The sequence below is a fragment of the Pezoporus occidentalis genome, unplaced genomic scaffold (genome assembly GCF_034315485.1).
Source record: "Pezoporus occidentalis ecotype Australia unplaced genomic scaffold, CSIRO_AGI_Poc_V1 ctg239, whole genome shotgun sequence".
NCBI classification, from domain to species: domain Eukaryota; kingdom Metazoa; phylum Chordata; class Aves; order Psittaciformes; family Psittacidae; genus Pezoporus; species Pezoporus occidentalis.
Window position 1 is genome coordinate 340,918 of NW_026914275.1, and position 23,831 is coordinate 364,748.

Here is a 23,831-nt window from a genome sequence, read left to right on the forward strand (position 1 = left end):
GGTCAGTGGAGAACTCAGATCTGCTTGTTTATGCAGGAACGGAAGGTTGATGAAGAAGCCCTACCTGTTGTGAAGAGGTATGCTGGCATTTACCCAGGAGGCTGCTGCGAGTACTGTGTCTCTTCAATAACATTAAGAGCTCCCAGGAGAGCAGGAAGGCACCTTTACATCTCACTGTATTTAGTGCAAGAAAGAAAAAGAGCAAGTAACCAGTTACATGCTGAAGAAACAGACCAAAATACTGAGTTCCTCAGCAGTTCTCAAGGTCTGCAACCTTTATTCAAAGCATTTTTTATTTAAGATTTATCAGCTTTGTAACTTCCGACAAAGTTGATGTAAAATATTCAGGGAAAAAATACAAAAATTCTAATAGACAACAATTTCCTACTGTGGATTATTTATTTTTAGTCCCATTCATAGTTCAGTGCCCTTTACAAAACACACTCTTCACCTGAACTTTTCAAAGTAGCCTTGTTCTTTTAAGACATTGTTTTCAGGCTGCTTTTCAAATTGCCTTTTATCATACTGAACACTGAAAACAAACTGAAGAAGACTGACAAATTTATTCAATAAAAAGAAGCCGATATACTGCAAATAAAACACGTGCTTGGGAGATAGAAATAATTATTCAAGCTTGAATACAGCTTAGGGCAAAACCAGTCTATTTTGGAACTTCGAATACCCATGGTGCAACTAATGTAAAATACAAATGTAAGTGGCCTATTAATTCCTGTAAAATAAAATAAACTAAAAAAAGACTAGGAGGCCATAAACTAATTATTGAAAAAGCTAAATGACAAAGCACATATTTTACTAGAATTTCTACCCCAGTGTACTGTAAACATTCATACTGTATTAGTTCTGATAGCAAAGTACAGTAAGTGGTTGTATTATGCAAGGTTTAGTGTACTGACATCCATTTTTATTCTAATACTGCCCCATATTATAAGTGGGATACAATAAACATATAGTATTGCTGCTACATTAGCCTGCTCTCATATGCAACTGCAGTGTTATGGAAGTAGGTTTCAACTCTGTTGTTCATCCCTAATGCAAAAGTTCAAATATGTCAGTTAAATTCATTTTGTCATTTCTCAATGAGACCACCACCAAATGTCTTACCGCTTTCTTTACAGTTCTGAGGACTTGCCTACAACTCCTGCCTATAAATGATTTGTCATCTTTGAGACATAAACTGTAGCTTTTCTCAAGACCCAGAAAAGAGCCAAAGGGTGGACATCCTCTTTCATGACAAGCAGACAGACACCATTACCATTACATGCACCGAGAAGAACCCCACTGAGAAGAATCTCTCTCTTTGTGAGGCCGACATCCTGTTTTGGTTCCCTTCCAAGCTGGATATTTAGCATAATACAAAATACAGTCTTCTTTATTTCTGCTTAGGAGGAAATTTCATTTCTTCTCCATAGAACATCAGGCTACACGAACTCCCAATCTTAATCACAGAATCAGACTGGTTTGGGTTGGAAGGGACATTAAAGCCCATCCAGTTTCAAACCCCTGCCATGGGCAGGGACCCCATCCACTAGACCAGGTTGCTCCAAGCCCTGTCCAAGCTGGCCTTGAACACTGCCAGGGATGGGGCATCAAACTCGTCACTGCTAATCTGGAATCTCAGAGGTAATTTTATCTTTCACAATGCAAAGATACACAAGCTTCTGCTGGAGAAGAACATGGCTCCCTGTTTCTCTGCTGCTTAAGCTGCTTTGAAAACATCAAAGCCATGATCAGTGCTCTCCACTGAGTCTCAGTTAGTTTTCGAGGCCAGTTTAAGTTCTGGATATATGTTTTAACATGAAACAGAAAAATCAAACTTGATCTACCTCAAGGCCTGATCTGTATCAGCAAACCTTCTCTGAGAAAGGTTTTCTACCCACTGTATGACTATCTACTTGTAGCTCCAAATCATACCTGCTGCTCCTGGAAAAGGCCCCTAGAGAGGAAAAATCCCATCTGTAACAGGATTTCTTTTCAGGCATTAAGGCACTATCTGATCAGTAGCACCAGCAGTGTAAAACTGCCATGCAAATTTTGTATTCACTGCAGTTACTCTTGATTTTCTGCACCTGCAAAAAGATGGGAAGGAATTCACATTCTTGGGCTAGATACTGTGCTGGGGTACATTTACACAGTTAAACTGAAATCAAAAGAGCTACACTGATTTATAGGAGCTGAGGGTCTGCTGCAACATTTCATACCCACAGAAAAGATTTGGGTCCTTTTTTGCTTTCCTAATTTTGCCTGTGTAGAGGTTGTAAATATTTGATATTGTCATCCTTGTTAGAAAGGTTTTTTTTTCAGATCTCCTTTTTAGAAAGCTCAGATGATGGTCCTCAATATACTATGCATTTACGTAGAAAATTACTATTTACCTAGAAGCTTACTTATGAGATTGAAGTAAACTGGTTTCATGTCCACAACTTTCACCTAGTATCCTTTACACTCCAGCACAGCAATGCTTTTGATAGTTTCAGATTAGTTAAACTTAACTATATTTTCATATATAAATGTGAAAGTTACACTTGGATCTATATTCTTGGTGCCTTACTGCTTTCCTTTTTCAATTCTGAATAAACAAGGCTACAAATCTGGGATACTGTCCTTCATTATAGGGAAGAGGTATCTAACAATCTCATTTGAACTGCCTTAAAAATGTCAGCACCTACTCTAGGTGTAAGAGCCTAAATGCGTAGCTCATAAACCCAGAAGAAATATGAAAACATGTTTTCATGTTTCCCTGAAAACCCATTTCTACAACTGTGTGATTGCAGGGAGCTCACAAAACCAGCAACACATTGAGTTTTCAAATGAAATGTCCGTAGCCTGTAGAATAATTTAAGCAGGTGTTAATGAGGTGTACAGAAAGGCCAGGGAGGGTAATTGATACATCCCCCTGCAACAGGAAAAAACCCTGAATAAATGTTAATTGCTCATATTATGCAACCAGTGATTTTTAGCATGGCACTAAATTAGCTGCAAATATTATAATTACAAAGTACTGGGTAATTTAGGAAAGATTAATTGAAATGATTAAGTGAAAACTGCGTAATTTTGCAAGGTAGTATTAATACTTTCTGCAAAGAAATGAAAAGAACCCCAACCCCTATGGCTGTTACTGGTTATTTAATGAAGTACATTATACACTTCCTGAAAGCATCAGTGCCCTTCTCTCAAAGGGTATAACATGATTTTCAGGGGGTAAAATCACTGTAGTGTTGCTAATAACCAGAATCTCTAAACCAGTCTATTTTAAGGGCTGAACTTGATGTCAGTGACATAGGAGCAACACAAAAATACTGCTTTATGGTCTGTGTCCAGCAGCCTTTTCTGAAAGCTACAGCAACTGTGGCTATTTACTGAATAAGAATGTAAGCAATTGTGCATGCAGTTTAAATGCATTCAGTGTAACCAGGAAAAGGAGGCCCACTTTAACCAGGACAGCAGGAAGTATCACTATGCAGCAAGAGTTTTAATTCACGTTCCTGCCTGCAGCACACCAGCCTGCAGACTTCATATTGTACTGTATGGAGGTGGAAGGGATGGTGACGAATCTGGAGAGGGATCTGAAAAATTGCTCTGCTGCAGGAAGGATTTCTTGCCTGGGAGTATTCTCTATTTTAAATGCAGGATACACTCCCGAGTGTTACCTATTTATTAAAATCTCTTGAGCAGTATTTATTTTTTGGTGGCTTAATATGTAATCCAATTCAAATGTAGTTATTCAGAGTGACAGTGGAAACCAGAATAGAATTCGGTATTGGGAATAATTCTGGACTTTTGAGACAAAGGGAAGAAAATATCATGTTGTTCTTGACTAATGCATGTCACAGCTATAAGGACTGTAAGATATTTCACTTTTCATTAACACACATGCCGTATGTCATTATAAGAAGCACTGTGAGTAGTGAAATACTAATGAAAATAAGTATCTCATCCTTTTGGCTAGTTGTAACACTAAGGACTTGTGATGCTGTGATGCTCAATGTACAGGATGCATGTTAGGAAATGCCTTCTATTTCTACAGTCCTAAATTCACCCATATGCAGGGACATGAGGAAAGCATCAGTTAATTCCCACAAAAAAAATGGGTAGACTCCTTATCAATTCTCAGTACAGGCTGAAATCCCCTTGACACCAGGCTAGGTATGAAATTTTGACTCTGATTTCAGCTAAACCTTAAATTCTGCTTAACATGACGAGTACAGTTCAGGAACACAGGGGCTCTGGATTTTTGTCCTACTCAGTATCTCACCTTAATGTGTGTTTCAGCTCGTTTCACTTGAAGAGATCTTGCTTAAGCCTAATCATATGCAATATTGAGTAAGAATGGCTCAGTAAATCTGGGCAAAAAGGCTCATCTAAAAGTAAAATGAAGTCTGTGCAGAAATCTATTAGGACAACATTGAGAAGACCCATGCAGGATTAGAGTCAAATTTAAAATTATGATGCACATTGCAGTCTTAGTAACAAAAGGAAATAGGGATATATTAAATACAGATCTGATTTAAGAGATCAAAGAGATGTGAATCTCATAGCCAGATACCCATGCACAGAGCCTCTGAAGCCAGTGCAGCTGGACATAATTATTTGTGTTGCCCTTATCAAGCTTTGACAGATATTTGTACCTCAAAAGGTTCATTACTGACTGACAGATCTGAATCATAATTCCTTATGCAAGACAAAGTGCCTGGCACACTAGAGGCCAGAGCATAATGCTGGCAATAGGCAAGACAGAAAAAACGTGCAAGGTTGCAAATGAGAGGCTGGGTTCTGTAGAGCCCTTAAACTGCAAACAAAAGAAGTGTAATTCATAGCAGGTGTCTGTGAAGCTGCCTGAAAATACAGCCTTTAGATTCTGTGCTGCTCTTTGCCTGGCCAGCCTCCATGCAGTGGTTTGGAGAGGTGCAAAAGCCACTTGCAAATTAGCTGAGAACACTCTGCTCAGAGCCTCAGAAGAGACAGCTGGACGTTGCCAAGCACAGGCACACCACAGCCACACATGCATTTGTCCACCCACGTTCACTCTTCCCCCTGATACTTTCATAACCAGGAAGGGGACTAGTGACACATGAACCTCTTGCATGAACCTGGTGTAAGATGGAGCCCAAATAGCAGTGAAACACTAAGAACTGACAGTATGCCTCTGTCAATTTTGTCTTATTTGTAAGAAGCCTGAATCACTATCAAGAGAAAATGATAGACTGATTTTACTCACAAATGTATGACAGCAGTTACTTTCCAATGCTGGCATTCACGAATGCTGGCACAGCAAAATATTAGAAGAAAGTCGTAGCAAAATAATAAACATTCAAAAAGCAGCAGCTAAATACAATTCATAACTGTTAGGCAAAGCTACAGCAATGCTCTTAGACCAGTACCTTATTTTACACTGAGATTACATAGACAAGTTTAAAAGTATTTTGAATTTAGACTTTCATAATTACATCATAATTACAGTGTCCTAGATAACAAAGTAAGAGTTTGTAAAATAAGTATCTTATTCATCTGAATAGAAATAGTTCCTTTATCTGACACAGCCAGTTGGGTTTGCCCTTGCAGGTATACATTTGTTGTTTGATGGAAAAAACTCTTTTTTTAAAAGTATGTAAATGCAACTGATCGTAAGGAAAAAAAAATAAATCATAAACCATCAGTAAAAATATACTGCATTGCCCCTTAAACCTGCACCATTTTTGATGCACATTATGAACATACTTCATGTTGGTTTGACCAGTATGCTTCTTACAGTGTAAAAGTATGTTAGTGTGAACTGTATTAATAGGTGTGGAGTCCTCTGAAGTCTCTTCTCTCCATCTCAAATAAATTGTGTCTATTAAAATACTGGGGTTGAATCCCATGAAATGAGTTGATTCTATTTCCCCACAGTTTGAACTTGGTCTACTTTTGTTACAGAAACTTTACAAGGTTGTCTTGTTTAGGCTGAGAGATGAATGTTATGTTATACTAATTATTTGCCAACCAAACCCCAAATTCAAACACTTGGTTTTCCAGAGGTTTTTGTTTAGCAAGATAATGATATTTAGCAACAACAAGTAAGTCCCTCGCTGAGTTATTCTATACCTGCCTATTGCGAGGCTTCTGCAAATTCCTCTGCACCAGCAGCATAGTAGGCTAGCCAATCACTGCTCTGAGCTAAAAGCACAAAACCTCTTACAGAAGAAACCTCAAAAAGACATACAAGTCTGGGTATTCAAGTTCTCTCTCTGCAGGTGAGAAGAACTGAAAAGTGCAAACTGCACAGCTGAAATCTGGTAGTGTCAGAGCCCAGCCCTGAATCTGTAGCTCTATCCCGAAGGACTGCTGATGGAAACTTGAGTGCAAATGTGGGTACATTTGCCTGAACAATGACTAAGCATGTTAAGTGTGAGAATACTAAATAAGGGGTCAGTTTCACAAGCAACAGATAGGAATTGCTTCAGCGAAGCCACAGTGATTGGTGTTACCCGAGGAGCTGGTGGCAAGTGTTTGCACATGATGTACATTTCTGTGTGTGTGCACAGGGACCAACCTAACAGCAGCCATCACAACTGATCCTTTAAGACTACAAGGAATTACGGTGTCCTTTCACTGTACAAATGACATGACTTAAACACCTCCTCAGGTAAAAGTCCACTTTTCCAAAGGGCTCTGAAAATGAATAGAAGAAGTGGTATTTGTAAGTATGGTTCAATAGGACTGGTACAGCTCACAAACCCTGGGAAACACAGGACAACTATTTTAGTGTTTTGGGGAAAACTGATTTTCACTGGTATGACCAGAAAGCACTACTTAGGGCTGATAACAGCCTTACCATTTTAAAAAATCAGCATTCCAATATAAAATATTTCACGTTAGTATTTTTCCCGCTTTATCTCCTTGTTTCAACATTAAAACGGAAGTATCCTTTAGAAAACCTACCTGCTACCACTTCAGAGACACTGCTTGTGCAGCTTTGTGTCTGTAAATACAATCTAAGAGCCTAAATTAAAAACAACACTCAAGCCCCACTTTTGCAAACGTAATTAAAACATAGACATGTTCACTAATACTATCTGAAAACATGCAGGTGTCATGAATCTTTGCTCACTTACTGTATGCTTGTTCTGTGTTACTGCCACTTCCTATATAATGATGTCCAGTAGTAATACTGGCGCATGGCAACTTCTCTGAGTCAGGCTTTTATAATCAAAGTTGCCAATACAATGCCTGAGGTTGATTAGTAAGATATAGGGTTCCTCTTTTGAGTTATGTCAGTGGCTGTGTAACTCTAAATATGAAAGAGATGTTTTACAAAAAAAATCAAAGGCAAGTGTTTTACATTACATCTTATAAAACTGTACATAATAAAAGTCTCCAACATGAAAACAGCCATTAAAATGTTGTAATAGTTATGAAATGTAGTAAATAGAACAATTCTAATGTTTCATGTATTTATCATTAATCACTGTATTCATACAGTGGTGTTTGTTGTGTATATATATATTCAATGGCACTGTAAACAGGTGTTGGAAAACACATATTTACTCTTAACCCATTAGAAGTTATTATAGTACTTTTTAATCCAAAAAGTCAAAATGCATTAATGCATCACTGATTTTAAAAAATAGCCTTGTAATGTGATGCCCATTTTGACATTTTCTAGAATAGCAATCAAGATGAAGCATAACAAAGAACGCCAGATTTCAGATTGGTTTACATTTACACCTACCATGGCACAAAATTTTAAACATTAAATGTCATTAAATAATACACAGTTTATAAACCAGTTGATTTCAGAGATGCACAATGCACAAAAATCTAGTTACTGTCTAATGGGACTTCCAGTAATTTATATCTCTGGGACCTTTATGAGAAATTTAAGTTGGTTTCTCTTTAACATCACATAGGCAAAGTGAGTTTGCACTGAATTATCTCTTTCTTAATCTGTACAGAGCTGCATTCAGCTGGATAAAACACGGTTATTCACATTTCCCACTGCTGCTGGACAATCATCCAATAAGCCTTGAGCATATGCTTATGCATCTGGTAATGGCATTTTGTGGGGCTAGGAAACTCACTATCTCTATCCCACAGTAAACAAAGTGGTTAGAATTTTTTCCATAGTTAAGGCCACTATACTGATATATTAGACACACCATATGCTCTTATGTTGCTGCCTACAATCTAAACTGTAAGAGTGAAAGGAAGTTTCAAACATGCTTTTTGATCTTCTTGACCACTCAGGAATTTCATCAAGCTGGTGGAGAGCAAGTACTTCACTTTAACATGGTTTACAATGGTAGACATAGCTTTTTTGCTGTTCACTAGAAAAATAATGTATTGGCTTGAATGTGAAGACTGAACGTCCACATAATTTATCAGAAAAATTAAACAAACAAACCCAGCCAGTCAGATCGCAGCAAATGAAACTGAGAAAAACAGTAACACACGTACACAATTTCTGTGTTTGCAATTATTCCCTTGGTATTTCCATCACTGTCTCTGTATTGCGGTGGGCTTTGTCAAAGCCTATCTTCAGACATTGTAAGTCATGACACCTGGTATCTGCCAACTCCAGCATATTGTTTAATATTTATTCTAACATATCACATAAACTAGAGAGCCATTTAAATTCCTTTTCTCTTGGGTAAGGCTGCAGGTATAAACGACAGTGAACAGGAAAGGCTTGTGCAGTGGCTGCAAGGCAATGTAGCTACAGTGGATGATGCCACAGAACTGCTAGTGCTGTTAAAACAACAAGTGAGGAACTCAGGGCTGGACTGCTCCCATTTCCAGTTACACTGTGTTTAGAGGATGACTTGACAGTGCTTGTGGTAGTTGTGGTGTCAATCTTTTTCACAGTCGGTTTTGGTTCGTTTCTGTTTTCTGGATGGGTTTTCTTGTCCTTGAATATATCTGAAAACATGAAAGCAAATGCAAGATTAATCATACATCTTTTAAAGTTTTTAAGTTTAAGGCTTTGAGTTCTGTCTGTTGTGGGAACATGTTATACAGTAGTCTGCATAACTGAACTGAACATATAGAGAGTGATGGGGCACTTGTAACATGTTTCACTTGGCCCCAGTCTGTCCCCTCAGCACCCACTGTTCTGCTCAACAGTGTTCTCTGACTGGCCTGCTCTACTTCTCTATGTCTAGATGCAGCCTGAGCAGAATAACAGGTATTCCGCATTGCGGTGGCTGGTCTCTCACAAAAAGTAGCTTCAGTTTCACCTGGGATGGGAGCTAACTCATGCTTTAAAACATGATGTTAGGATTGAGTGCTTCTGTAATGTGCCCCAGTGAAACACCGATCAAGTTGCTGAGTTGCTGCAGGAGACCAGAGAGCACATTGGCTTAATGTAACAGTCAGCATCCCAGCTTCCTTCTGCTTTGCCCCTACCCTTAACCTAACATTGGCAACAAAGTGGCTACAAAGAGAAAATGCTTTGGATTTTGCTTTGTTGTTTTTCCCAGCAAATACAAGGATTTTTTGTTTTCAAAGTATGGAACAATATCACCAGGGCTTTTTTTCTCCCTACAGATGCATTTTGGGGCAATATCACATAAAAGATGAAGCAGTAGTAGTCCTTTATTGCAAAACCATGGATTTTTTTTTAAATGAGAAAATGACTGATAAAAGTCTCCAGTTATCTTGCTGTTCCCAAGCTATTTGCAAGTACTACCAAGGTCATATTGTCCTTGAACCCTCTCACTGGCGTTGGGTGTGTATGTGAAATAAACCCACCGTTTCATCTGATGATGATTTTACAGCCAGTCTGTAAAAGCATACCCAAATGCCAGGCAAACCCCCCGAATTCCTACCTAGAAGAATTTATAAGTTAACAATAATTGTTCAGGTCCAAACTTAAAGGATTTGTGATACTACTGAATGCAGTGCACATACACTGGAACCCAAAAGGCATGGATTTGTAATGCAGATTAAACAACAGTCCAATCTTAAAATAAAAACTCTGAATCACAGAAGCAAGTTCCTGGCAGAAACTGGAAAGATGAAAAGTATTCCAGAAATGTAAATGCAATCTGAGATCATTGTCAGCATGTCAGTAGCTCTGAACAACCATCGATAAACTCACTTGATAATAAAAATGAGCTACTGTATTGGGAAAGGACACATTGTTCTTTTGCCAGTGTAAGCTATAAAAGAAATACAATGAATTCTTTATTTTATCATAATATCAACATTAATCCCAGAGGAACCTGGGATTCCTAGACCTGACTCCAGGGTGACTGCAGAGAAGGGACTGGCAAGGTGATTAGTGGGACAGAGGTAGTCAGACACTGCACTTAAAATTCATGATGGCAAACTATGGACATAGCTCCTCTCCAACTTGCAATGGAGCTAATGGAAAGGAGGGGGCAAAAGCATACTCTAAGTGTTTAGAAAATATCAGTATTCTGAGGACACTTAAAGAAAAATGGACAACCTTCAGACTGTCATTAAAGTAAATTAAGAATAAATCATGGAAATAGGTATGTTCTGACACTGCCGAGACTCCTTTCCATCACTGTCATTCTCCTTTCCCACTGCGGTAAAGGCACTATTTCTCTGCTGCCTCTTATATCATCCCAGCCTGCTGACTTCAGCTCCCTGGGGCCAGCTGATTAAATTAAGACCTCACTCAGGTAAATCTATTCCCCTCTTTCAGCTGGCCATGTCCAGCATTGTAACTTGATTGGCATCTATAAATCGGGCAGGCTGAAATGTATTAATTCATTTATTTTCTTAATATTGACTTAACCAAAAATCTAAGGTAACAGATAATGCTATCAGAGAGGCTGCTGCTGGTTTTTGAAAGCTTTCCTCTCAGTGACTGCTTAATGCCCTATATAACAGGTGTTAAATAATACATTAGAAAACTCTGCCTTTATCCTTTCCATGGGAAGGACTACATTTGGAATCCTCTTTCTGCCTTCACAGCACAGTATCTACTGGTGCTATTCATGCCCAATTCTAATTTGGGATTTAATTGTGCAAAACTAGCATTTTATTTAAAATGGTCTGTTTTCTCTCTTCTTAAAAATAAATGAAAATACCCTCAGCCCTAATTCAGATCTTTTTCAATCCTGTATTTAGTTTTTAAAGCACAAATTTCATCAATGTAAAGATTTCAGTCTTCCTTACTCACTGGAGGGTTTTGCTTACTCACTCCAGGGTTTTGGCTGAGAGACTCCAAGTTAAATGAGTTTTTCCTCTTAAATCTTTGCCTCAGAGGTACCTATGTTCAGTCTACTACTGACATTCAAAAGGAAGAAAAACAGCAAGCATGCTGAAAGAAAAAGAAGTGTCAGTGTGAAGACTAGCACTGAAAGGAAACTCCAGTTTCAACAAAGCAAACCACAGATGTTCAATACCCATGAATCAAGCCCCAGTGTATGACTTCATAAAAGCAAACAAACCAACCCCACAACTTTGGTTTGTGGTAGTATGTACCTTCTGCATTTTAAAGGTTTTATGGTTCCCAATTAAAAGCTTTTTCCACCACTAGAAACTTTCTTCCCATCATCAGTCATTCTCTCCTTTCCAGAAATCAGACTCACAGAATGGCTGGGTTGGAAGGGACTTTAAAGCTCATCCAGCTCCAACACAGTAATGCATATGCCGCTCAAACAACACTGAACTTCTGAAATACCTACATGGATCAATGCTATTCCTCAGAGAGACTAGCTTAGGCTAAACAGGAGTGTCAAAACTGTCATTGTCATCTAATTTGGGAACAGGAACCCTCAAGTGTGGGCTGAGCATATGCCTTTCAAACACATTTCGTGAGTGACACATTGAAGCACACCTCAATCTTAGCCAGGAATGATACGGGGTAAAAAATGGCATTATTATCTTCCTAGTTTATAACCAGGTTATCTGACGCAAGTTCAAGTCTTATTAGCACCCCAGCTGGTCGTGCCCCCTCCTTAGGCTAAATGACTTGCAATTTTCTACTGACAGGGACTACCAAAGATGTAACTTTGGTGTACGTGCATGCTATTGTTCTCTAATGAACAGTATCAGCAAGGTCTGCTTAAAATGTCTGTTGAGGTTTCCTGTGGTCCTGCCAAGGGATGAACAAGTTCATCTTACTTGACACAAACACCTTTCCATTTTGGTCCTTTTCTTGACCTTACTTGAGCTCAGTCTTTTCTCAGTGAATGCAAATCATGAGGGTGATACAGAGTCTTTCCCTGCAGAGACTTGCCACTGAGCCCTCCTCATCTCACTGAATCAAGCTCAGCACTGTCTCCATTGAGCTGAAGGATAAATGCAAGGACTCCCTAGACAGGCTGCTGCTGCTGCCAACAGGGGAAGATAAAGTATTGCTGGAGCAAAGGAAAAGGCAGGAAGGGAAAGGTGGTTGAATGGGCTGATCTCCCACTGAGGGAAGCTGGATTAGTTTTGGGGAAGCCTGTGTTTGAGCTGGCCCAGTGCCTTCCAGAATAAGGGGAGATTGTTTATTTCTGCTTTGCCACATTAATTACATGAAGCTTGGGGGTTGGAACCAGATGATCTTTAAATCTGTTCCAACCTAAACCATTCCAGGGTTCTGTGAAGTCAGACCTGTCCATTTCTTCCTAGACGTTCATGCAAACACTGTGCTTTGAAAAGACAGAATGTCAGCATCTACTATAGCAAATGAATGCCTCATCATGGTTGTCATGATCCTCACAATGGAGGTCTAAAGCAAACTGGTCAGTACCTGCATTTAATCTCCACACTGCACCTCAGTTCCTTGATAAATTTTGCTGTGATCACAGGCACGGTTTTAGCTGACAGCTTCATAAGAAAATTAAAACGAGGTGCAACTTGGTGGAACAGGCTCTTAAATTACAGTAGATGCTGCAGTGTTATTATTAGCTTTTTATCACCTCTGGTAGCAAAAGCTGAAATTACTTTTACATATTCAAAGGAAGGAGCTCTGAAATTGCAAAACAATGCTGTCACCATAAAATGTACCAACCATTTCCAAATAATCTATTATCCTGACATTAAAGCCAGCACTAATTATTTCCAGTTACAGCTGCAGCAGACAAATGGGAACAGGAATGCTGTGGAAATGGCAATGTGAGAACCCCCGAACTGTGGTAACTCAAGATGCTATTCTCCAAATTCTGGAGCCAGTTATTGTCCGTTACATAATACTAATCAGTAAAAGGCAGGTGTAATAAATCCCTTTTGGAGCCAGAAGAAGGGAGTAACTAACAGCTCTGCAGCCTCCCATGTATGTACTGTTCTACCCCTTTCTATTTCAGCCTGAGAATATGGTGTCCATCTAAGCCTTTTCCCCATGCACCTTCTTACGGGAACTTGGACTTAGGGAGAAGAAATCTTTAAGCAGACAAAGGACGGTCTACAGAGTTAAGTCTGAGTTGAACAGGTCACTTAACTACTGAGCTGCATTAGAGGTTTAGGCCAGTCTCCACAAAAAATCCAGGACAAGATTATGAGGGTTAACTGATGTGTTCCACCCTGGTTCTGCAATCTTTCCATTTCTTTTCTTAACGACTGTGTGACTAAAGTTGGCCTTGGGGGATACGCATAAACTGGGACTAGGATCATCTATGTCCAGTTTTTAATTCTGCATTAAACTCTGTGTGATCTTTGGCAGATCCCTTCTCCCTGCAGGCCAGCAAGAGAACTACTCTATTTCCCGCATATTTTGCACATCCTGGGTGTAAATTCTTCAGGCTGAGAACCACCATATCCGCTCTCTCCTCAAGAAATAACATTGGCTGGAGCTTACAGGAACTACTGTTATTAAAAGAACAGTCAAATGCAACAAAGAGAAAAATGCAATAAAGTCAGGAGCAACTGTGAGACAGGCAACTGTGAGATGTCGGGTGCCTGGAAGCCACGCTTTCAAGAAATGGCAGCTCCGTTCCACATTCCCAAACAATCTTTTTGTCTATATACATTTGATTGCAAAATACACATATAGAGAATAGGGCATTATCCCTAAGGAAACCTGTCACTGTATTTGTTTGACTTTTGATACACAACTACAATAGCAAACCCAGCATGAATTTCAGGAGCCACAATAAGACTGGATTAGATCTGAAGGCTGAAAAGTAAATCCACATATATAACTGCCTCAGCTCCTGCCATGGGAAATGTCAAGATAGCACAATCCATCTTTTCCTTGTGAAGAAATAACCAAACCTACCCAGCCTTCTATGATTCAGCAGTAGAGCCATGAATTGGTCAGTCATTTGCAAGTAAAGGTTTTGTCATTTTGTTTATATCAATATGAGGCTTATTCAAATACAGACAAGCTGAAAGTATAAGCTTAAAACATGCCAAACATCTTTTACATTTCCTGGAAACATCTGTTTTCAGTCTAGTCCTAGGCACATGTTTGTGGTTGCATGTTTCAGCTTGTTTAGTTTGCCAGATACCTCGTACATACTGCAGCACAGCTGACATGATATCCTGAAACACAGCATGGAAGTATCTGTAAAACATGATGTTCCCAGTAAATCTGTTGAACTTTCATTGGAACTTTCTTGTAATGAAAGAAACAACAAAAAAAGCTCTGTGACAGCCTTCTGCCATCGCTGCATGGTGCAGCTAATTAGTTAAGTTTAGAAATTCTCTACGTGCCTCACTGGTGATATCCAGAAGACTGAGTGCGATCCTGATCCCACGTGCCTCACATGCTCTAAACTCCTATTAAACTTAATGGGAGTTTTGGGGGGATGCGAGGAATGCAGCATTGACCTTTATGGTTAAAGATGAATGTATGCTCTAGACTTCAAAGATTAGGTGCCCCTGCCAGCCTGGAGTGTGCAAGTGATCAGCACGCCAAGTGCCGAAGGCATCTGCTAAATATCACGCCACAGCTCAAAGCTGTAATTAAGAAAAATATAAACTGGCTCAAGGAAGAAAAATACAAGTAATAATTGAAAATGCTTTGGCTGTTGCTTTTGTCCTGATGATCTCATTAGTTTTGGTTACAGAAACAGTTCTCACATTGGCTGACGTGGGACATGCTTTGTTCGCGCTCTCTTTCTACCCACATCTTTCCCCGTTAACATTTATTGCTCAATACAAAGGTCAAATCGAAGGCTTAATTAAATTGTATATGGGGAAACTATAAAGTTATTTTGGTTTTGGAAGGGAGTACAAAAACATTTAAAGCCATCCCAACTCCTCTCCCCCCAAGACACTCCTTCATTTCTCAAGCAGAAAAAGAGCATGTGTTGTTGGCACCTTTTGTCTTAAGGGGAAACTGCACCTTTTCTGCTTGAAAATGTATGTGTTACAAATATTCATAAACTGCTAACTGTATTTGCAGTTGACATTTGTAATGAGGATTTTAATCTAGCTCTGCAGTTCCAAACAAACTCCATTCTGTAAAAAGACTGGATACGATCTCATACTAGCAGCAGTGTAAATTCATCTTCCAGCAAGGATTTGAACTTCCTCTGCTTAACTTTAAACAGAGATTGTACCACCCAAATAAATACTATTACTCAGCCAACATGCTTGAAGTTAGGCTTTCGTCTGCCAGCCCTGAAGCCTACAACTGAAAAGCAGCATCTCAGCTGAACAAACTCACAGGTCATGTATAAGCCCCATTAACAGTTTCTCCATGCTGTAAAAAGATCACGTAGCTTGAGAGGAAGGTCAGGTTTGAATATGCTACCAACCTGTGCACTAGCAACAGCAATCCCCAAGAAAGCTTAGGTTTCCACATGAGAAGTTAGCGATTGGAGGGGGCATAACAATTCTCTAGGTTCTTCAGTTTCCACTTCCCAAAGCCCTGCACAGCTTTAATGTTTCTGCAGCTGCAAACCCCAGGGACCTGTGAGCTCCACAGCCCTTGAGGCACTGCACTGGAGGTGGAGGATGACCTGCAAGTCTCCTCTCCTCTTCCAGGCTTGGAGGATCATGCTAAATAGTAAGAGAACAGGTAGACCTCTATCAACTAGTAGTAGTTAAAATGGGCACCAGTGATAGATGGTATCTAGGTTCAGATCCTTCCTGTGGGTCATTTAGAAGGGGCACTTCAATCCAGGTCCCTTGTGCACTATCCAGTCACAAAAACTATGCAGAGACAGTCCCTCTCAGTCTCTGCAACACTGCTATATACTCTAACTACCTGGCTTTACCCTAAGAGCAAACTGGCCCAAAATACTGCAACTAACTACTCCAATTAATCCATAGGGTGTCAGCAAAAACCAAAGAGATGACCAAAACTGCTCTGTGCCACTGAGCGAGGTCTCTTCTTGACTTCTCAAGGAGAGAGATGCCAGTGAGGAGTCGGAACATGAACTGCTATCTGCTTAGGAAGCCGTGCTCTCACATTTTAGCATAAGCAGGTGTCCTATCTGTAAGGAGTGGACAGGAAAAAGTAAAGCACAGTAGGATTCCCCTCCCACCAAAGAGCTCTGTGCCTGAGGGCAGATCCCTGTTTCTCACAGCTGCCTCACACAGTGAGGCAGGATACACTCAACACACACACTTCAGGCAGCCCGACTAAATCCTTGACTCTAATAACCACAAACAAGACACAGAACAACAATCCTAAACATCTCTAAAAGACATCTGAAAGGTTCTTTTCATCCTGAAAACATGTGGCTCTCGTAATTCCTCTAGCTTTAGAAGCCAGTCACATCCTCCCCATTATTCCCACTGCTCCCTAAAAAACTTGGGCACACTTGATTCCTGCTGCAAAGTCACCAAATCCCAGTGGCTGCAGTGAGGATTTAAAATGTTTCCTGTATTTCTGTCATTTGAGCACAGACAGAACTTTTTACTACAAATCTTTTAAAGAGGCTGTAACAGAATATAATAATAACTGATGCTTAATTATAAAATAACTGCTGAAATCACTTCAATGTACCTATCACATGATTTCTTTTAATCTAGATGACAAAAAGGATTAGCTGTAATGCCAAAGGATAGTTCTGGTCCTTAGATCAATCAGTAGAAAACATTTGTTTATTGAATCTGTCCAGTATTTAATTTCTGTCAGAACTGAAATAAAAAGAAACTGGCAAGATATTATCCTGGATTGATCATTTTTGACTTAATATCAAGAGCAGTAAAGGAAAACATTGCTGCATTTGGCTTGCTTCACCTATGGTATGGGAAGCTTAAATTGTCTTTTCTCCTGCTCATTTGGCAACGACTCAGTGTGCATATCCTCTATTTCACATTGCTAGGTTTATCCAGCCAACCAGAACCCAGCTCTATCATTGCTGACAGTTATTGACGGAGGGGATGATTAGAGCCATCACTCTACTGAATATCTGTAGCAAGAAAAACATGTTTCATGTGAAAATACCAAATGGCTTAAAAGCATTATCTTACTGGTAGCATGCAGGGAAACTGATGAACTTTATCACATTCAGCAGGATGATGAATACCTAAATCAACACAAATGGAAAGGAGATATACAACCAGGGGTAAACCCCAAACTTTTCTAATAAAATGTCTTATAAAATGAAGCACCATCCATTAGCTTATGCACAAGACTGTGCTCAGTCAGTGTTCTGGCTCTGGAGCAAGTTAAAGGAAGGAAATGCCTGTTTGAAGCTGGCAATGATCTCATTCCACAGTTCTGTTCTGGGAGGGATTGAACTGCTCCTTCCAGTTTTCATGGGAGACATCTACACCAAAACCACCAGGCCTGCATGTAGCTAGTCTGCTAACAGTGTGGTACATAACAGACTGAGGGCTATAAATCTTCCCCCTTTTTCAGGGTAACAACACTGCTGAACTTTACATTGGCCAGGGTTCTCCCACTTAGCCATGTGGAAAAAATACTTCTCCTCACAGCACACACACTGGATGAAAACTCCTTGAGGTATTAACTCCATCATGAGAGTGATAAAACACCATTTTGAGAGTGATGAACACTGTACTGGAAGTCAAAGTTCTGCAACTTTCAAGAGGCTTCTCTCTACACTGATGTGCTCAAGCTTGGCTGCCCAAGTGACACGAGTGACAAAGCCCATGCAGGTCCCAAAGCTCTTCTCCAATAGAACCTCTCCAACAGTTTGTGCTGAGGGGTGAGGGCAGGGATGAGAAAGTGTATCAGTTTTTAAAGAGGAAGGGGTTGGAGAGCACGAAAGCAGCAAACTAGTGGAGAGCAATGGGAGACTCCACATCAGGCAAATGAGTGAACTCGAATACATAAAGGACCATTTCTACTTGTTTTTATGCACAGAACTGGCACAGACATAAGCAGAGCACTTCTTAGGTGACTGAGCATGTGGCTCGATCTCTGTGTGTTTCCACCCAGCCAAAGAAGCTTTGACAGGCACTCAGTCTAGGCTTTGTGATTTATCAGTTATTGCCAATTTCCTTCTGTCATAAGAGTTCCAATAAAGGGAAAAACCTGCTGGAAGTTCATGAGAGCTGACACCATGTGGTGCGATGGATCTGTGGCACTGCTACGGTATATTATGCAAATATACATCAGTGGACTTTGTAACACATAAATTATGTAAATGCCCATTTAGAGAGACTTCAAAATGCAGATAGCTTGCCTGATGTTTGAAGACAATTAACATCTCTGACATGAACCTGTACTCAGGGACTGCTATGCTAACAGCCTGTGGATGTCTAGGCCTAGCAAACCTTATTTTGCATGCAGATTCAATCTTGGTATGATGGACTTCAGCTGTCCGTATCACTGACACCACAGATTTTATGACCCTCTTCAATTTACTATTGTAGCAGTGCTGCAGAAGATCCTATCAGGGATTTAGGTATGCACTTGCTCATTTGGGATTATGAAGGTTTTTTCTTGATAATTAAGACTTTGGATTTTAATTGATACATGCCAAAGATCTACATGTCTGCATGAAGCCACATGGCTCATTCTCCTGCAAGGTAAGGGTTTGAGTCCTGGTTCTTGATCATAGATTCATAGAACCCTAGAATGGTTTGGTTGGAAGAGACATTAAAGCTCACCCAGTTCCAACACCTTCCACTAGAGCAGGTTGTCCAAAGCCCCATCCAACCTGGCCTTGAGCACTGCCAGTGATGGGGCAGCCACAGCTTTTCTGGGTACCCTGTGCCAGCGCCTCAGCACCCACATAGTAAAGAATTTTTTCCTAATGTCTAACCTCAGTCCCCCCTCTGTCAGGTTAAAGCCATTCCCCTTGTCCTGGCACTACAGACCCTTGTCCAAAGCCCCTCTCCAGGTTTCTTATCTGCCCCTTTAGGCACTGGAGCTGCTCTAAGGTCTCCCCTTCAGGACCCTTCTCTTCTCCAGGCTGAACCAGCCCAGCTCTCTTAGCCTGGCTCCAGAGCAGAGCTGCTCCAGCCCTCGCAGCATCTCCATGGCCTCCTCTGCACTTGCTCCAACGCCTCCACATCCCTCTTGTTTTGGGGACCCCAGAGCTGAACTTATTTTCCTTACTTCCAAAGTTTTCTACAATTCTAGAAAGTTTTGAAAATATTTTGTGTGAAGGTAAATGCTCATGTGAATAAACTCATGTTTGCACTGAGGCCCTGGGTGAGACCTGAGTCAAAGCCAAAACGTAACCAGCACAGACAAACAGGACTTTGGGCTTGATTACGAGCTCATGCCACATGCTTGACTTGATAGGTACAGATGCATTCCTCAAAGTGCTTAGTACTCCTTAGGAAGCCTGGGCTCCCACTCAGAAATTAAATCAAGCAATTACACCTATTTTATTTAATTAATTAATCTATTTTTTTTTTTGAGTCTACTAAAAATCTTTGATTCTTCTCAGTAGGCTCACTGCTGGCATCTGAGATCTCACAAAAATCTAGACTAAGCAATACATCCTTTGCTAAAAAAGAAAACATAGAGCATCTACTTGGGTAAAGAATTTGGAGAAACTAGGTTTTCAGCAGTGGTAATCTCAGCATCTCTTGGACTTCATAAAATTGTGTTTAACTTCAGTTGAGATGGGTGAAATTAACCTTTATACCTGAACAGCACTCTTCCTATTTGAAGCAATTGAATCAAAGTAGCTTACCAAGGGCATCTTTCTACTTTCTAACTTCAGAGAACATTTATTCAGAGATAGCATGTGAGGATCATATAATTGGAGCCAGCTGATGAAGAAAGGGCTGCAGACTGAGCTGGCTAGGGGGAAAAATACCTAATGTAAGGATAGATTAGAGATCTGAAGCAAAGTTCATAAAGACTGGTGTGTTACAAAGCAGAGGTAATAGCTTCCCAGACTGGCCGAGACAATGCAAGGTGAATGGAAGAGTCTTTCTAATCACTGCTGGCTGAGTAGTATTCTCTGAGCTGTGAAGCTGTTCCTATAAAAACCACAGAGCTCAAAAGACTGTTCAGCTTTCAACTGTTCAGTTTTCTTTGTTAGCCTGTTTAGGCTCCTCAGGACACAGACAGAAATTTGTGTAGATCTATCACAGCTAAGCATCACAGGGTCATGATCTTGACTGAGGCATTCATACACTACTATCAATAATGGGAAGACATACACCTTGACAACTAAAGGGCAGTGAAGAACAACAGTGGACATTTTTGATGTAATCAAAACCCAACATTTACTGGTACCCAGCACAGTTACCAGGTTACCAGCCATTTAGTTGGGTTGCAATCAAACCTTAAACCTGAAGCCGCACAGATTTGAAGCCATCTAGTTGCAAATTTGGATTAAAAACATTAAAAATAATTACAAGGGATAGGACTAATCATTTCACTGAACTTTCTCCAAGTGATTTGTGTTGGGATATGCACTAAACAACACCTCTCTATTCCTGACTTGGTGACTCAAGCGATGCAGGCTAATGACATCTTCAAAGCTTACAGCAAGTCAACTCAGGCTCTTGTGACAGGAAACAGAGGTACTCCTGTGATATGTCACCAGGCAGTAAGAACCCATAAGTTCTCACATGGCTATTCCATAAAGCAGAAGATATTGTGAAATGAGACCTGGCAACACCCAGAGCATTTATTTCTAGCTATAGCTAGAAGCGTGGGAGAAAAAAAGGCAGGAGAAGAGACAATGTTCTACGTATTTCTCTGCAAAAAAAAGATTGCACCTCACTGAACATCAAAAGGCAGTTTAGTTCTGCCATTAATAGTAAATGAAAAAAAACCCCACAGTTTAAATGAGGAAACCATAGTTTTCTTGTAAAACACCAATCCTTGTTCATGTAAGGATGATTGTAGAGAAAAAAAAACGTCCCTTGTACATGGACTAATGCTCAGCCTCTCCCTCCTGCCAATTTCCACCAGTTGTCATTAAAAATAAAATAGAAGCAAATTGCTTAACTTGTAAATTATAATCCTCACACCAAGGTGAGTTTGAAACTGAACTGGGAGAAGTGCCTGAAGTTTGCTTTGGACTTTATTACTAACCAGTTCCACAGGGATGTTTTTTCACAACAGGTTGTGCTGAAAACTGTGCATCTGTCAGAGCATCTGAAAACACAGAAATAACTTTACCAGACTGTCTCCGAGTAATGACTCAGCGTGGCAGAGCATGGGCAGGCCACACACAGCTCCGCAAGGCATCCCCTATTTAGCCAGGCAGGAAGAGGAGAGGTATGGGGTTGTGGGATGGTGACAGCCAAGAGAGCAGAAACTCCATTTGTATTGAAGCCGGACATAAAGGGCCACAAGAAGGGCTTGTCACCAGTGAAAGGGCAAGTAGGAAAAACATCTACCCGCTGATAAATGAGACAGGGTGACAGAGGACACAGGAAAGCCTGAGGTTTTAGAAGCCTTCTCTGCCTTAGCTTCACTGACAAGAATACTGCTCAGGTTCCTGTGACAGAGCCTGGGGAGTGAAAGAAAGAGAAGTTAGGGAGTGTGTGTTGGTGCTGGGATGAGGATCAGTATTAGGGCTGCACAGCCAGCTGCCAATGGGAAGCTGTAAAAACTCTCTCATTGAAGGTATTAAAAACCAGACTAGGCACACAGGAATGGTTTTGGTAGAGCTGACTCTGGCTTGGAGCACAAACCCACACTATAGAAGCTTTGTCTCTGTTTTCAATCTTCCACTGATCTATTCATTTTGATTAATCTATTCCATGTGAAGTGCAAATGAAAACGAACTACCCGATCAGTTTGTGACTAAATTTGTAAGTATCTATAAAAACTGAGGGTGAACATCTTGTAAAAGGAATATACATTGGCAGCTATCACTGATGAAGTGCTATCAATAGGCATTAAAGCTGCAAATGGCAAGGTGTTGGCAAAGTGAGAGGAATTGCTGTGGAAAGTAAAAAGCCAATCTGTATGACGACTGGAGTGTACATAAAGTAGAGCAAATTACCAGACACACAGACATGAGAGTACAGAGGCATGGGAGCTGATTAAGAAGTCGTTGTAAAGAAATCTTGAAGGCTGGCCAGTTCCTCCTAATTCTCTGGCAGCCATTCCAGCCGCTCAGCTAGTGAAAAGAGCACTGTCTGTGATGTGAGTGTACACGTGCTTGTGTATTACAGGGAGATGATGGATGTGCAGTACCATGGCAAATGGCTGCTTGGAACTGCCATCCCCCTTTCAGAACAATCCTGCTTTTCAAAGCCTCAGTCATCTTGGATAAATGCCAAAGAGGGAGACTTGAAAGGCCCAGCTCCTGAATTCCGCAGTGAGGAATAAGCCGGGCGTGTGGCTGGATGTACTGTGTGTCATTGAAACCTTGAGTGTGTGACACTCAGAGGCTCTGATGATAGGGGTTTACTTTCTGAACACCTTATCCCGTACATTCATAACCTGAGAGAGAGGTGATAGCTGTAAGACCTCACAAGACCATTCATGGCTGGTTTTCCTTAAAACCAGGCTTCCTGGGTATTCTCAAGACATTCCTTTTCCCCATTTCTTTCTAATTAAATACAGTGGAGCCCCTGCTCTTCAATCTGCTAACTAGTAAAATAAATCACTTTATGGGCTAAAATATGCTAGTTCAAGTGGTGGAAACCTGCAGCAGCTAAGCACCCTCAGGTGTTTGGTTTTTTTTTCCATTGCAGAGAAAATATGGATCATTTGAGGTTTGTCTCCAATACTGTTAATAATGGCTTGTGGTAGGGAAAAAATAATTGTAACTAGGCTGAATTTGATATAACTGAAAGTTGAGCTTGGCTTACAGACCATAAAGGGAATGATTAAGCCAAGGTTTGTATTGGAAGATTATTCATTACTTTATCTGCTATCCAGGAAAATTTCAAGACAGAAGACTCATGATATGAGCAAGAGTCTGATTTACATGCCCAAGTGCTTTAATTCTTTCTTTTATGAGACAGTCTGCTGCAAATAAAGTTGACTAGGCATAGGTAGCCCATTACAAATTAATTTCCATCTTTTTGCTTATATATTGAAAAGGAATCCCCCCAGTTACAAACATGACTGCTTTGACTGGGGATTTTGGGTGGCACAGCACTGGAAATAATAAAGCATGTATGACATTTGGATTGCAGAGCTTCCATCGCTTACTTTCTTCTCTGCTCTACAGTAGAAATAACAGAAAATGAGCAATCGCAAACATCAACCACATGCTTTTCCAAGGGGGTGTCTAAGTAAGTGGTCTTGTTCTCAGGTAAAATGAGTATCTCTTATCTCCCACTAAAACCAAGCCCTTGAAATGCATCTCAGAGAAAACCCAACTGGAGTGCTACAGCAAGACCAGGGAGCATGGCTGATCAATTTTCCCTATGGCACACCACCAAAGCAAGACAGTAGCTGCACTGTGCCCAGAAACGTTTCCAAGTAGTCTTCCAGTGTGTCTTCTAGTAGGGCACTCCACAGCAGCTGATACAGAGCTGTCTGAAACAGGTCAGGATCTAGGACAGCTTTTCTTGGTGTGTACTAGGGAAAAAACATCCTGCCCTCACTTAGTGTGTGTGGATCCTAGAATCCC

General features: G+C 40.4%; 1 protein-coding gene across 6 annotated transcripts in view; it reads right to left on the reverse strand.

Moving 5' to 3' along the window:
* Positions 1-239: 239 nt before the first annotated feature.
* LOC134165373 (glypican-5-like) overlaps positions 240-23,831 on the reverse strand; it is a 391,916-nt gene continuing 368,324 nt past the window's right edge. For all 6 annotated transcript variants that reach the window (XM_062622059.1, XM_062622061.1, XM_062622058.1 and 3 more), the window contains one exon: positions 240-8,916. In XM_062622059.1, coding sequence (XP_062478043.1) covers positions 8,714-8,916 — 203 coding nt within the window. In that variant the 3' untranslated portion in view covers positions 240-8,713. The remainder of the gene's footprint in view (positions 8,917-23,831) is intronic.